The sequence below is a fragment of the Tyto alba genome, unplaced genomic scaffold (assembly GCF_018691265.1).
Source record: "Tyto alba isolate M040663 unplaced genomic scaffold, T.alba_DEE_v4.0 Super-Scaffold_2, whole genome shotgun sequence".
In the NCBI taxonomy this organism is placed as follows: Eukaryota; Metazoa; Chordata; class Aves; order Strigiformes; family Tytonidae; genus Tyto; species Tyto alba.
The window spans coordinates 74,767,241-74,781,115 of NW_024881282.1; the positions used below are offsets into that span (position 1 = coordinate 74,767,241).

The 13,875-nt window shown below is 41.7% G+C and overlaps 1 protein-coding gene across 1 annotated transcript in view; it reads left to right on the forward strand.

The window, feature by feature from the left end:
• Positions 1-8,505, forward strand: part of SLC26A3 (solute carrier family 26 member 3) — a 15,927-nt gene extending 7,422 nt beyond the window's left edge. The window contains exons 10-20 of the mRNA XM_042792631.1: positions 1-30; positions 457-552; positions 1,541-1,647; positions 1,914-1,983; positions 2,072-2,164; positions 3,545-3,640; positions 4,282-4,515; positions 6,206-6,260; positions 6,769-6,914; positions 7,706-7,768; positions 8,394-8,505. The exon at positions 1-30 is cut by the window's left edge and continues 48 nt beyond it. Of these exons, the coding sequence (XP_042648565.1) occupies positions 1-30; positions 457-552; positions 1,541-1,647; positions 1,914-1,983; positions 2,072-2,164; positions 3,545-3,640; positions 4,282-4,515; positions 6,206-6,260; positions 6,769-6,914; positions 7,706-7,768; positions 8,394-8,417 (1,014 nt within the window). The 3' untranslated portion in view covers positions 8,418-8,505. The remainder of the gene's footprint in view (positions 31-456; positions 553-1,540; positions 1,648-1,913; positions 1,984-2,071; positions 2,165-3,544; positions 3,641-4,281; positions 4,516-6,205; positions 6,261-6,768; positions 6,915-7,705; positions 7,769-8,393) is intronic.
• The last annotated feature ends 5,370 nt before the right edge of the window (positions 8,506-13,875 follow it).

Genomic DNA, 13,875 nt, shown 5'->3' on the forward strand with positions numbered 1-13,875 from the left:
ATTGGGTTTCTCCTGGCACCATTACAAAAGGTATTCACTGGTTTCACCTTGCACTTCCTTCTGTTTGCCAAAGACAGGGCTGCTCTAGCAGTCACTGGAAGTGTTCATTGGCTTCAGTGGGAGCCAAACAGGGTTCTGCAAAGCTTAGTTGTTCTTCCCAGATCATGACAAAGAGGACCACTACATCTGATCCCTCAAAGGGAACTCAAGTGCCCAAACACAAAACATCACAGCACCAGCTTTCAGGTGCCAAAAATAAATGGGATTTGCAGCCTCAAGTCAGACACCTGTGCTGCACCACAGCTATGGAAATTCCAGCAGCAGCGATACACTGAGAGGAACTCCCTGGCCTTTCAGCTGCACTTTGGTCCTATTTGTATGATCATTTAAGTCTTATTGTTCAACATTTGCCTTGCTTGCTTTAAAATTCAACATGTATTTTCATCTTTTTAACAGTCAGTCCTTGCATCTTTGGCTCTTGGCAACTTAAAAGGAATGCTCATGCAGTTCAAGGAAGCAGGCATTCTATGGAGAAAGGACAAGTATGACTGTGTAAGTTAAGTTCCACAAGCATTCAGTAAAGAAGCATTCTGGAAAAGTCATCTATTATGCAAAATCACTTACAAGTTATCTGTTTTTATACCTGCCTTACTTCACTAAATGGAAAGTAGAGTAGTGGCATGCCTTTTTTACTTGTATACCCTTTGCTCATGTTTTCCATTTTGTCCCACCTATTTTGAGTCAATTCTCTCTCCTAACTTAATTTTCATCAATTTAATTAAAATCTATTAAAATACAGTGCAACATATAAAGTCAAATATAGAAGGCAGTTACAGAAAATGTCTAAATACTTACTGCATCAGCTACACGCTCAGGGACACATTCTCACACACACAGCATGTTAGATGGAAGTTACACAGCAAAAAACAAGTGATGATGACTTGAAGGATTTACTCCAAATGGTAAAGCTTGTGGCAGGACTGCTTACCTCAAACACTCAGAAAATTTAGTTTCTTGCCTTTCTCATCAGCCAGTTCCTTGTGTTCCCAAATGGTTCCAGGCCTTAGTTTTCCCAACTACCAAACAGTTATTTACCATGTGAAAATGCTTTGAGAACCGTGGTTAAAAAATATTCAGTATTATCTACTCATTTGTGTTTATCATCAGTTGCATACATTTACAGCACCTACATTTGCACATTTATAACTTTCAGCTCTACTAGGATCCCGATTTACTTGTAACTTTGCCCTTCTTCTGGAATTTTATTGAGCATTTAGTGAACCACCTATGGAAGATCCACATCTGTATTATGTTAAGCCTCCGTTGTATAGAAATTTTCATCCCTAGAAACACTCCCTGGTTCTAGTCAGTGAGTCTGGCCCTGTTTTACAAGAAAAAACCCTAGGAAACATGAAACCCCTCACCAAAGGCAGATGGACAGCCTTGGCCAGGTCAAAGATCTGTTGCTTCTCCCACCCTGGGCTCATGACTCAGGTCCTTGACATGCCCATAACCGCTGCCCTCTGCCTGTTCGTTACAGGTTATATGGGTGGTGACTTTCCTAGCTGCCATTTTTCTTGGCCTGGATATTGGATTAGCAACCGCTGTGGCGTTTCAGCTGCTGACCGTGGTGATCCGCTCCCAGATGTGAGTACTTGTTGGATGCGATGATAACTCAGGGCCTCCTGTTATAAATCAACTCCCCCTGTACAGAGAAGGCCAACAGCCCTATGCTTCAGTCTGTCCAGTCTGTCTTTCCATGTATGGAAAAATAATTTACAGGGGTAAACGCTTGGCTGTGGGCTCCAGGTTCAGTCTACCACCACAGCTAAGGTTACTTTCTCTGATCCTTCCCTTTCGCCAAGTTTTGCTATGAACGACAAATAATTGTGTGTGTGTGTGTTTGTTCACAGTCCAAGCTGCACTGTTTTGGCTAATATTGGAAGAAGTAACATCTACAGAAACAGGAAGGATTATACCGATGTAAGAAATGTCATGTTTCTTTTATTAACTGCTGCATTTGTGTTTCTATAGCAGACGTTGTTACTGACACTTTTGCTTCATTCTGCAGATCTATGAGCCAGAGGGAGTGAAGATTTTCAGATGCTCATCTCCTATCTTTTTTGCTAATATTGAATTCTTCAGAGAGAAACTCATCACTGCTGTAAGTGTCTGGGGCTGTTGTTCTGAACACATGAATCACATGACACATCAAGGTGAATACAATTTCCCAATAATTACTATATACGCAATCATTCTACAGTTCAAAGTTGAATTTTTCATGAATTATTCAAATATTGTGGCAACTACTGCAATCCCACACATATGTACACACCTCTGAGAAAGAGAACAGTCTTGACTCATGCTGAACTTACTAACACCATAACAATGTGTATACATAATTTAAGTCCTTTAGAAAAAAGTAGCGCAAACAGATAATATAAAGGGACATTATTTTGTTTTGTTAACTTTTATATTATTTACACCCAATAAATGCTAGTTTACTCATTTTGCTCCAAAGAACGTAACCACAACAGTTAGAAGAAAAGTTGAATGAAATCACACTATCAAAGAGGTCTTAACCTCTCCCATGGCAAACTGGGCAAAGGCAGCTGGTCTTTCCGTTACCAGCATGGAGAGCCAAGAACCCCTGAGCCTCACCATGCCAGGGGGGCCCAACATCCCCAGACTGAACCACACTTGCACCCATAACCTCCCCTTCCTGCTGCTCTTAGAGGGAAGTTAATAAGCAGTGGCTACCCTGAGCATTGGTAATGAGTAGTTCATTCTTCTTGTGAGGGACTGAAACTGGCAGTGAAACTAAGGAATCCAACATGTTTAAGTCTCCATGTGCTTGGCTTTCACCTCAGAAGAGCCTGAAGGGTTTTTTCTGTGAGTGCAGATACTCACACCAATCTCTTTACAAATACAGCTACTTCTAACACCTCTCTCCTCCACCCACCAGATAGATGAGGCAGAACACTTGCAGAAATTTAGTATTTTCATAACCCTTACTAGCCTAATTTACCTGTTGCCTAATTTTGCTAAAACCAGCTAAGAGGTTCAAGAGTCATACACAGACAGCATGATCAACTTTGGTTTTTCTTCATCAAGAAAACAAAACGATGTGTATGTGACATGCTGCAGTCAGGTGGCACAGAGTAGATACAATCTGTGAGCTCTCTAATCTCGGTTGCCTGGGTGGCCATCTCATAATGAAGATGATTAGGACACGCGCTGGGCTATCCAGTGCTGTACCAGCCTGCTGGAGTTACTCGCCTTTACTACAGCATCATCACTGCTATAATGCTGTCCATGCTGGTGTCCTAAAACTAGGACAGATGGGCCTGCCTCATATATCATACCTGTAGACATCTTTCAAAGGAAAAGAGCTCTTGTTTGAGTTGATAAAAAGTGGTAGGCAACATCAAGTCCAAACTATGTTCATCATGACTGTAAAAAAAAGATGCATGAGATGCTGTGTCCTTCCCCTGGTGTCACTGGCTTGGTTTCGTTTTAGTTATTCAAAGTGCTGTTTCTGCAGGTTGGCTTCAACCCACTGAGAGTCCTGAGGAAACGAAATAAAGCTCTGAGGAAGATCAGAAAGATGCTAAAGAAAGGAGAGCTGCAAGTGACTCCTGTATGTAAGGCAACTCCATCCAGGGCATGTTAAGCAACCAGCTCCCTGGCTTGACATGGCAGAGAAATGTCCCACAGCCTCCTGTCCTAATTAGATATGCTATTCCCCAAGTTGCCACTTCATGACATAAACACATTTCAAAAATAAGATTTTAAATGGCTCTCACAGTTAGAGACATACAGCTTTACCATGGGCAGAGCTTGTATGTGTCCACTGGAGCTTTGTATGGTATCAGATGGCAGGATCAGATCCCACAGGAGCAATGTTCATGCTGCATCAATGGTAGGACAAGGATGGCTTTCCCCCAGCCCAAATCCTGCATGCTTTTTGTTGACTTCTTCCAAAATTACCGAATCAAAACATATCTGACAATTGACTTCAAGGAACAATAAAAAGCCATCATTAACTGATTATGATGATGACTAAATGATTGATGAGAGGAAAGACAACATTTCCAGACTCCTCCAGACAAGGGAGAGACAGAACTTTTTCTAGTCTAAAGTGCAGGTGGGTCCTGCTCCATGTTATGGGTACATCAGCTTTGGATAGTTACCACTCTCACACTTGTGTAAGATGCAATACTAGCCTAGCTAGGTCTTTAAAAAAAGTATTAATTATGACACTTTTCTCTGTCAACACAGAAAGGCTTGATTTGCATCGCTAACCATATACACGAGTCAGATGAAGAATTAGACAACAACAGGATAGAGGAGCTGGACCAGCCCACCAACATGACAGACTTGCCCATTCAGATCAACTGGGCTGCTGACCTCCCCCCCGGCATCACCGTGCCCCGGGTCGACATCCACAGCATCATTCTGGATTTCTCATCAGTGTCCTTCCTCGATTTTTCTGCCATGAGAGTCCTCCAAAAGGTAATTGTAATTCACAAAACAAACAGTGATCATATGAAAGAAAGACATATGAATGAACTTACACTTGAGGGATACACTTGAGGATGACATCCAGAGGGACCTTGACAGGCTTGAGGAGTGTGACAATGTGAACCTCATGAAGTTCAAGGTTCTGCACCTGGGTCAGGGCAATCGCCAGTATCAATACAGCCTGGGGGATGAATGGATTGAGAGCAGCCCTGCAGAGAAGGACTTGGGGATACCAGTGGATGAAAAATTAGACATCAGCCAGCACTGTTCACTTGCAGCCCAGAAAGCCAACTGTATCCTGAGCTGCATCAAAAGAAGCACGGCCAGCAGGTCAAGGGATGGGGATTCTCACCCTCTACTCCACTCTGGTGAGACCCTACCTGGAGTACTGCATCCAGCTCTGGCATCCTCAGCACAGGAAAGACATGGACCTGTTGGATCTGGTCCAGAGGAGGGGCACAAAAATGGTCAGAGGGATGGAACACCTCCCCTATCACAAAAGGCTTGAGAGACTTGGGGTTGTTTAGCCTGGAGGAGAGAAGGCTCTGGAGACACCTTATTATGACCTTTCCATACTTAAAGGGGGTTTATAAGAAAGACAGAGAGAGACTTTTACCAAAGCCTGTAGTGACGGCAAGGGGCAACAGATTTAAACTGAAAGAGGGTAGATTTAGATTAGATATAAGGAAGAAATTCTTTACTATGAGGGTGGTGAGAGACTGGCACAGGTTGCCCAGAGAAGCTGTGGCTGCCCCCTCCCTGGAAGGGTTCAAGGCCAGGTTGGACGGGGCTTGGAGCACCCTGGTCTAGTGGAAGGTGTCCCTGCTCATGGCGGGCAGGGTTGGAAGTAGATGATCTTTAATGGTCCCTTCCAACCCAAACCATTCTGTGATTATATTCTGTGTTTCTAGTCTGCTTCTTAAAGGCATTCCTATATGGACTGGGAAGTCAGTGTCAACCTTTGAGTTTATGTGAATTTTAATGTACATGTTCCATAGATTAAATAAGCCATGGATTATTAAATAATCAATCTAAATTTTCTTGGAATTAGAGAGTTGGCTGTGGCACCCTTTCTTCACCTGGTAAGATTTTAAGAAGCTTTACAGAAATGTACATATGCAATACAGCTTTAAACACTGGTGTGGGATTTGGAGCATTGGTGTTTCATTTCTGCTCCTGCTCTTGCTTCCCAGTATGACCTTGAACATAGCAATAAGAACAACATTTTCAAACATTAGTAGCTAAAGTTAACTATCTAGAGCCACGTAAGGTGTGTAAATCTATTTCCATAGAAACTAAATACCCACCATGTCAGTGGGAACTGTAGTTCTGCTCAAATTCCCAGTTATAAAAATCTCCCCAGAAGATTTTGGAGTCTTAGTTTCATCATGTGTCAAGTAGGTAAAATAAACGCATACAATTTATGAAAGATCACTTTTTTCACTGTGGGCAAATATATTTAATGCTGCCCCTTTTCAAAAGGATTGGTCATCCCTGTCTGCAGCCATGTGAAGAGACTATCTTGACTCTAGGTGCAGCAGAATTTGAGTTGAGAGCTGCTTACCATTCTAGATCTTAAATATCTTGAAGTGGTTTGTATATTTGCTGTGGCTAACCACCATAATGCATGTTATTAGCAAAACCAGCAGTATCTAAATGATGCCTCTTTCTGGTTTAACAGACTTTGAAAGAATTTGTCCGGATCAACATTGACATTTACATTGCAGGGGCACATGGTGAGTACTTGCCTTTCTGTCCACATTACCAGGGATGCCTCATCCCACTGATTTCCCTGTCCACCACCGAGCACAGGTCTGGAGGATCACCCCAGTTTTACCTTCCAGACTTGGGTCGCGAACGGATCCAGCTGAGCAGACACGTCATCCCTCCCATGCTGTCCTCAGCAGGATGGGACCACGCACAACAGCTCATTTTACCTACAGCCACTGCTGTGCTGTACGGCTCTGGGCTGCGAGACCTGCTATAGGGCACCCTGGTTTAGGCATTAAATAAGAACCAGGGCTCAAATTCCCTTCTGCCTGACATCGAACAGGGCAGGACTAGTTGGCATTTATATTCCATCCTCTCCACATCAGTAAAGAGGAACCCATCTGCTCTACTAAATAAAGCAGTGCAGTATACCAGCCCTTCCTGTGTTTGTTCCATGGACATGCTCAGGATACACTATTTTTTCATTTTGAAGGCCTGCAGGTCACTCTGTGCTTTGATTTTGTTCCCCTACAGAGGGCTTCTTGGACAAACTGGAGAGATGTGCGTTTTTTGATGAGGAGATTAAGTCATCCATGTTTTTCCTCACCATTCATGATGCTGTTTTACATATTTTGCTGAAGAAGGACATAGCTAGTTCTCCCAAATTAAAGCTCGCTGAGGTAACACTACAGTTTTCATATTTTGCTACTTTAGTGCCTTTACATTACTCAGAGGCACCCAGCAGTGCCTTGCATAGCTAGCCACATGCCCTACACTGTATCTATATTCAAAAAGTTAATGATTAAAACTCAGCTGGTCTTCAATAAATTTAGAGAGTAAGAGTGGTCCCTGGTTAAGGTGTCTGGCAAACCACTAGTGAAAGGAGTGAATAATTCCCAGTGGAGACTGGCCTGGCTGTGAATTTCACTTGAAGCCACATCCTTGGGAAGAGCACGGTGTGGGGCGAATTCCTGGCCCATCTGTCAGCGGTCCTCTGTCGTCACCCATCTGGCAGGGACTGCTGGACATGGCTGCAGCGGCTCTTGAAACGCAGATTTGACGCTGCTTGCATGTAGGCTTCCCAGCACTGCACACCTTCAAACAGAGTGCTGAAGTAGTGCAGATAAATTAGTACAGACAAATTTGGTGATGGCCTTTCTGGGAGTGTTCTTAAGTCAAGAACAAGAAAGAATCCTGCACATGTTAAATCTGTTTAAAAGTATCAAACCCAGAATGCTACTCACCTGGAAACTGTCTAATCCGACTTAGCTGAACTGGACCAGCTCTTCTGCACTGACCTGGAGATGTGGTCAGGGGTGTACAGAGCTGACAAGTGAGGTCTCCCTTCTTTCCAGGTCAGCTTCCCAGGTGTGTTTCAAACATTTAAAAAGCAAGACCTTCTTCAATGTGAAAAAGATAAAAAAAAGAAAACCATTTCCTAACCCATAATTTCTTGCATTCATTGCAGGAGAAGGGTAGCAGCAACAACTATATCATCATCCCCAGCAATGGACTGCGCAGCCAGGAGTGCACGGTAAGACGCCCACCCCTGGTGGTGCCACTCCAACCATAGGAAACGCAGCCCCCAAAACTGCTCATGGGAACTCCTAGGTCAGATAACAAGAGCATCTTCATCCCTGAGCTCGTGTGTCAACTCAGGGCAAAAAGCTGTCCAGGCAGCTTATTGATGGGATGTGACTTAAGGCCAAGCCTTACAGGAGTAAGAGGCTTGGGGCTCAGCTCACAAGCCTTGCCTTGAGCACTGAGAGTCTGCAGAGGGAAGGCAGGCAAAGGCCATCTCACCAGGTTCTCACCGGGTCTCCTCACCTGTTTCCCCACCATGTTCCCCCATGATAAGCTCACTAGTAGAATGTCTATGTGGCAGAGACATCAGCATTAGTCCCATTTATCTAAATGTCTCAGACAGAAGTGGAGTCTGGAGACAGGGACAAGAAAGGGACACATGCAGCCTCTCGTTACGGACTTAAAGAGAAGGGCAGTATCCAGCACATGGCAACCTCGTTAGGAGAAAATGTCAGACCACAGCTTTCCCCCACAAATGATTTAGAGAAGCAAATTCTTACATACCATTCACTAGAGGACACCTATCCTGGCTGTTCCTTACAGAGGTGACATTTATTTCCTTTTATTTCCTACAGATTCCAGCAGAAACAAAATTTTAGATTTAATTTTTTAAATATACTATCCTCCAGCAACACAATGTCATTTACAGAAGATGAATGCGGATGCAGTGTTGAGCAAGAAGACAGAAGAATACTTTTAAATAACTCAAGAAGGATTTACTATGTATTGTTATGTTCCGAGTTTTTGAATGGTCTTGCTAGTCTTTATGTGTCTCTATATATAGAAATGTATTTATGTACATACAGGGAGGCTAAAATCACACAGATTTTCTTATTTCATACGTTGTTGACAGCCTACCCACAGAGCTGAAGCAGCAGGTAATATTAACTTTATTTGCATATATTTGTACATATATCTGTATTATTCTGACAGTTTGTGGACAATCTGTACAGTTACTAGAGAATACATAAATATCTGAAATCTTGTAATTTATAACACAGACTCATAGTTGGGAGTGATACTATATCTTCAGCTTGTATGTAACTTGTATAAAGTTTTCCTGACATTTGTAAAATACCTAGTAGACTGAGTTATTAAACTTGTTCTCAGCTCACTACCATGAGCACCGTGTACATAGTGACTGATGTATCTATCATAAAATTTGAAGTTTGTTCAGGAAAACAACATTTTCAGCTCCAAACATGATTCATTGATTTGGTTTGGGCTGGTATGAAGTGCACAAGAGAGGATACATTTATAATGAATTATTAAAGAATCATTTTAGTAACTCTGCATTGCTTGCTGCATTTGTCAATACACCACTGAAGTAGCTCATAAGCAGTGAGACCCGGCGCGTGTCCCGCCGTGAGCAGAGAGATGCGCTGGCCCCAGAGCTCAGCTCGGGAGGAGCTGTGGGTGCAGAGCTGCCGGGTGGGCAGCCTGAATCGCCCAGCTCTCTTGGATGGATGCACAGAGGACTTTTAACTTAAAGAGTCTACTCTGATACTCTAGTCTGCACAACCACCATCAGTTAACTCCTGAAGGAAGATGAACTATATCACACTTTCCAGAGAGAAAAAACAAACAAACAAACAAAAAACAACCAAACCCAGAAACCCCCAAAGTAACAGAACTTTTAATTTAGCACAGCAAGTGCTGGAGGTATAAAAATCCTCAGCCTAGAGGAAAATGGAGGCCTCCCAGAGTCTGAAAGAAATAGCAGTCAGAAATCACAACTTCTTCGTTTTCAAGCCTAGCTTTGACTTTCAAACAAGCTGGGGTGACCAGAACCATGAATTTGGACTTGTAGTGAAGAAGGGCTGAAGGGAAGAAGAAAGTGTTCTGGGTAAACAAGAACCACAGTTTTATCTCCATAGTATGCAGGGCTTCAAAAGAAAAATTGAAGGAAAACCAGACAGAAATAAGTGGGGAGAAATGACGCTTGGTTTTGTAAAAGGTACATATATATATGCCACGTTCAACAGGTACCTGCATTTAGAAAACTGAGCTTTCAGAGGGAAATGCCATAGATATGTCACCTCTCTGGACCTGAGCAAAGCTTTCCGTGCCATCAATTTTTAATACCATTGGAGAAGATGGGATGATTAAAGTCACTGAAAGGCAAAGATATATTATGCTAAAGAGGAGATGACAACTAGGAGCTTTGAAAGGGAAACACCAGGATGGAGGAAGCACTAATCTGCTGAATATTTTCATTAATTATTTTTTTTTTACAAAAATCTGGAATTATCTGATGAAATCTGCTAATGAAACCAAGCTGAAAGATAATATCGAAGCAAGGAATATGGAAAGAATGAGGTGAGCTTGAAGACTGAAGTAAGAGAAGTCCAACGTTCAGAAAACACACTCATGCATTTACAGGTGAATAACAAGCTGCGGTGGGTGATCACGAGCCCGAAATGGTGTGGGAGAAGTGGCCTTCGGTGGTCACCACAGCGAGGTGTTACAGGCTGCTTTCTGCAGACACCAGATGGATGGTGGGCAGTCGTACTAGCCTGCTGCTCTTCTGCGTGTACCATGGCAGACTTGCTGGCTCAGTGAGGTACGTGTCCCATGCCAGCCATCCAGCACGGCAGTGCCACCTGGATGTTGCTGAACTGCCTTTCTAATGCAGCCTTCCAAAATCACATGTATCAGAACAGATTTTCCCAGCAGAATTAGGAAGATATTAGTGCCACTGTGCAACGCACAGGGCAGATTTCATTCTAAATAGTCCAGACTTCAGGACTGAGACCTCCAGTTCAAGAAAGATGAAGTCAAACTGCAATTAATGAGGAAATTTGCTATAAGGATCTTTGTGGAATGGAGAGCCTGTATCTAAGGACTAGCAAAAAGAGATATAGATACATCAGAGATTTAACCTAAGAGAGAGGAAAGGCTATGCAAGATAAAAAATAATATTGTTCTACAAGGGAAAAAAAAATGTATATATAAAATGGCCAAACATAAACGTAAGCCAGATATTAGAAGATGGTTCCTAATTTTTACAGTGCTGAGATTCTGGAACATCCCTTCCAGTTAGAATAAGAAGAGCAAAAAACCTAAACTCCTTTTAAGATGACACTTATGGAAATTATGATACCCCATCATACCAGTGGAATCTGGACTTTCTGATTCAGGTTGTTCTTTACAGTCCTGTGCTCATGGGCACCTATACAGACTCATGCTAACAGCAAAAGCAAGTCAGTCTGGTGAAATACCACACATTGCACTTCAAAACCATATTGGATTTGATGGCAGGCTTCAGGTTAAGAAAAAAATATTCTTTTCTAAATTACCCTCCTCAGAACAATTAATTTCAATACTAATGACTTATGAAATAGCACAGTGCCCCAGAGCATAAATGCCCCTTCCAAAACTATTCAACATTTCTTAAATGGACACAATACCTAGACAGCCTTAAGCCAGAGAGCCTTGTACTCCTGTGGCACATGTCCCTACCAGCTACTTGACATCCTGTTTAATCACCCTACTCCTTTATTTTTTAATGTTGACAAGATGAACACTGTATTTCTGATGCTTTATGTGATTTCCCCATCCAGGTACTGGTTATTTCTGCATTCAACTGTTACTCTAATATTAATGTTTCTCTGGGCAGTTTACCCTCATGCAGACTGTAGCACATACCTCTTGCTCTGTTGTAGGATATTGTGGCGATGCAGATTTACTGGCTTATTCTTGAGACAGGCACCTTTGGAAATCTAGATATTGCTCTCCCTGAGCGCTGTCACTGCTCAGTTAGAGCAATACCAGGTGCCACTTTTTAATACTTTACTCGAGAATAAGCTAGAAGGCAAATTTCATACCTTTCTTTTTGGAGAGCTGACAGATACGGTGTCAATTCATCACATATCGCAAACCTACCTCTCCTTAGCACGGTGCAGATGCTTGGTAACTAAATAACAGGCATTTTACAGACAGCAAGAGGGACAGAAAATACAGAAGCCGTGGAGTCTGTTTGACACTCAAGCCTACTCTCGGGCCTGGGTTTCACTTTGCAGTGCAGAAGAGATTGCCTGTGTGAAATAGAGACAAAAAATTCACAGTTATTCAGTTATGCAAGGTCTTGGGCCCAATGGAGAGAATATTGTAAGATGCAAACCTGTATTTTTTTTTAATTGCAAACTATATTTCTATTACAGAAAAAATATCTTTAAGCACTTCTTTACTGGAAAGAAATATCACTCACAGTTCTCTGTTCCTCATTCTTGTGCTGAATGTGGACAGCTTTCTTTTCTCACTCTTCCTGAGAAAACACCTGCTCCTTTCTGCTTCCTGAGAAAATGCCTGAAAGTTTACCTGATCCAGAAATGGCAAAAAGCAAGTGCAGGACTTCTCATTAGTACTTATGTGTTTTTATTTAGTGTAGGAAATAATTCATAAATTATCTTGGAGCTGTGTTCAAGCATTTGTTTTCACAAATCAAACTGAAGAAAAACTCTTGTCAACTGACATATTCATATCTATTTAGAATTACTCATTTGGGGTTTTCAGCAGTTAAGCTGAAGTTCTTTTGTGAAACATTGCTACATAAAAATTGAAACATTCCTGCCCACTTGCACACAGTACCACTCTCCATTAACAGAAGTGTATCAGTCAGTCCTACTAGCACTTGAGAATTGCTTGCATTCCATTATCAAAATGAATGATAAAAGTTTCGAGATGACTGAACTAATTTACCAGTTTCCTACCGCTATTCCACCCACACCTTCCCAGACGTATGTTGGAGTTTTTAATCATTTAATCTCTTGTACTCATGAACTGAGTCAAAACTGAAAACAATTTTTAAAAAAACCCAACAAATTAATGCCCCATATTTAGAGAACAAGGAGATACAATTAAGAGTAGTAAAGAGTAGTAAAGTTTCTAAAGCCGCTCTGTCTTATGGTTAAGTCAGGACTAAAATGAGCTTTAAACTTCATTACTCTCACTCACATTTCCCAAACAAATGCAGCTAGTTCAGTTTACAAACTGGCCAGTATGACTCATTAGTGTGAATAGAACCTACCTGAACACAGTGAAGAACCACACAGTAGTGAAGGCACCATTACTATATAAAGGTGATTGAACAATTGCTAAGAATTGTTTTTAACACCATAAGATAAAAAACAGGGGAAATACAACTTCTATGACACTGACATTTCCTTTAAAAATGTAGTCAGGATGAAAATTAATATAAACCTTGTACATTTCTCTGCTACATTGGACTCCGTAGTGTCATATATATGAACAGGGAAAGTTCAAACTTATTTCCCAGTACATTCAATATTACATTGCAACTGCAATCCGCCTGACGATACCCTCCGATGTGAACCTGGGCGTGCTTTTGTCAGCGACACTGGCAACGCACGCAGAGAGGAACCACACAAAAAACAGACACAAGTTTTACAGAGCAGAAAACATTTAAAGAAAAGAAAGGCGTGTTCAGACTCAATCCAGAGAGACAGTGTATCCACAAAGGTGCTTTCGAAAATACTTGACTTCATATAATACAGGAGACCATTTTTCTGCCTTGCTATGTGTGCAAACTGACATGGAATGAATACAAGTTACTCCCACTTTAGGTTTTAACAAACAGAATTTGACATGCCTTTGAGAGCCGTAAGTGAAAAGAAATGGAAACTCCATTCAGTTAGGTTTTCTAAGTCTCTAGGATCAGGTTTTTAAAAACTTAATTCAAATTTTTCTTTTTTCTTTTTTAAAAGGCAAGAAAAATATCACTGAACACATCTAGGTGACCAATCTTTTTGTTAATAGCATCTAAAAAAAAAAACACCAAACCAAGTACATGTTCATGCAATTGCCCTGCTCATTGTAAAGTATGCATGGTTGCAGGCAATCCTTTAAGCAAAGTTACAGATGGAATTGAAGATAAAGGGTACAGAGACAAGCATCTAAACCATGGATGTTTTCAGGCCACTTGCTAGTGTCCTTTTTATTCATTCCATGGTGGACACAAACCATCATCAAACCCCTTTTCATTCCCTTATGTGACATTATTAGAGGCACCTACCATGGCTGACAAATTTAAATGCC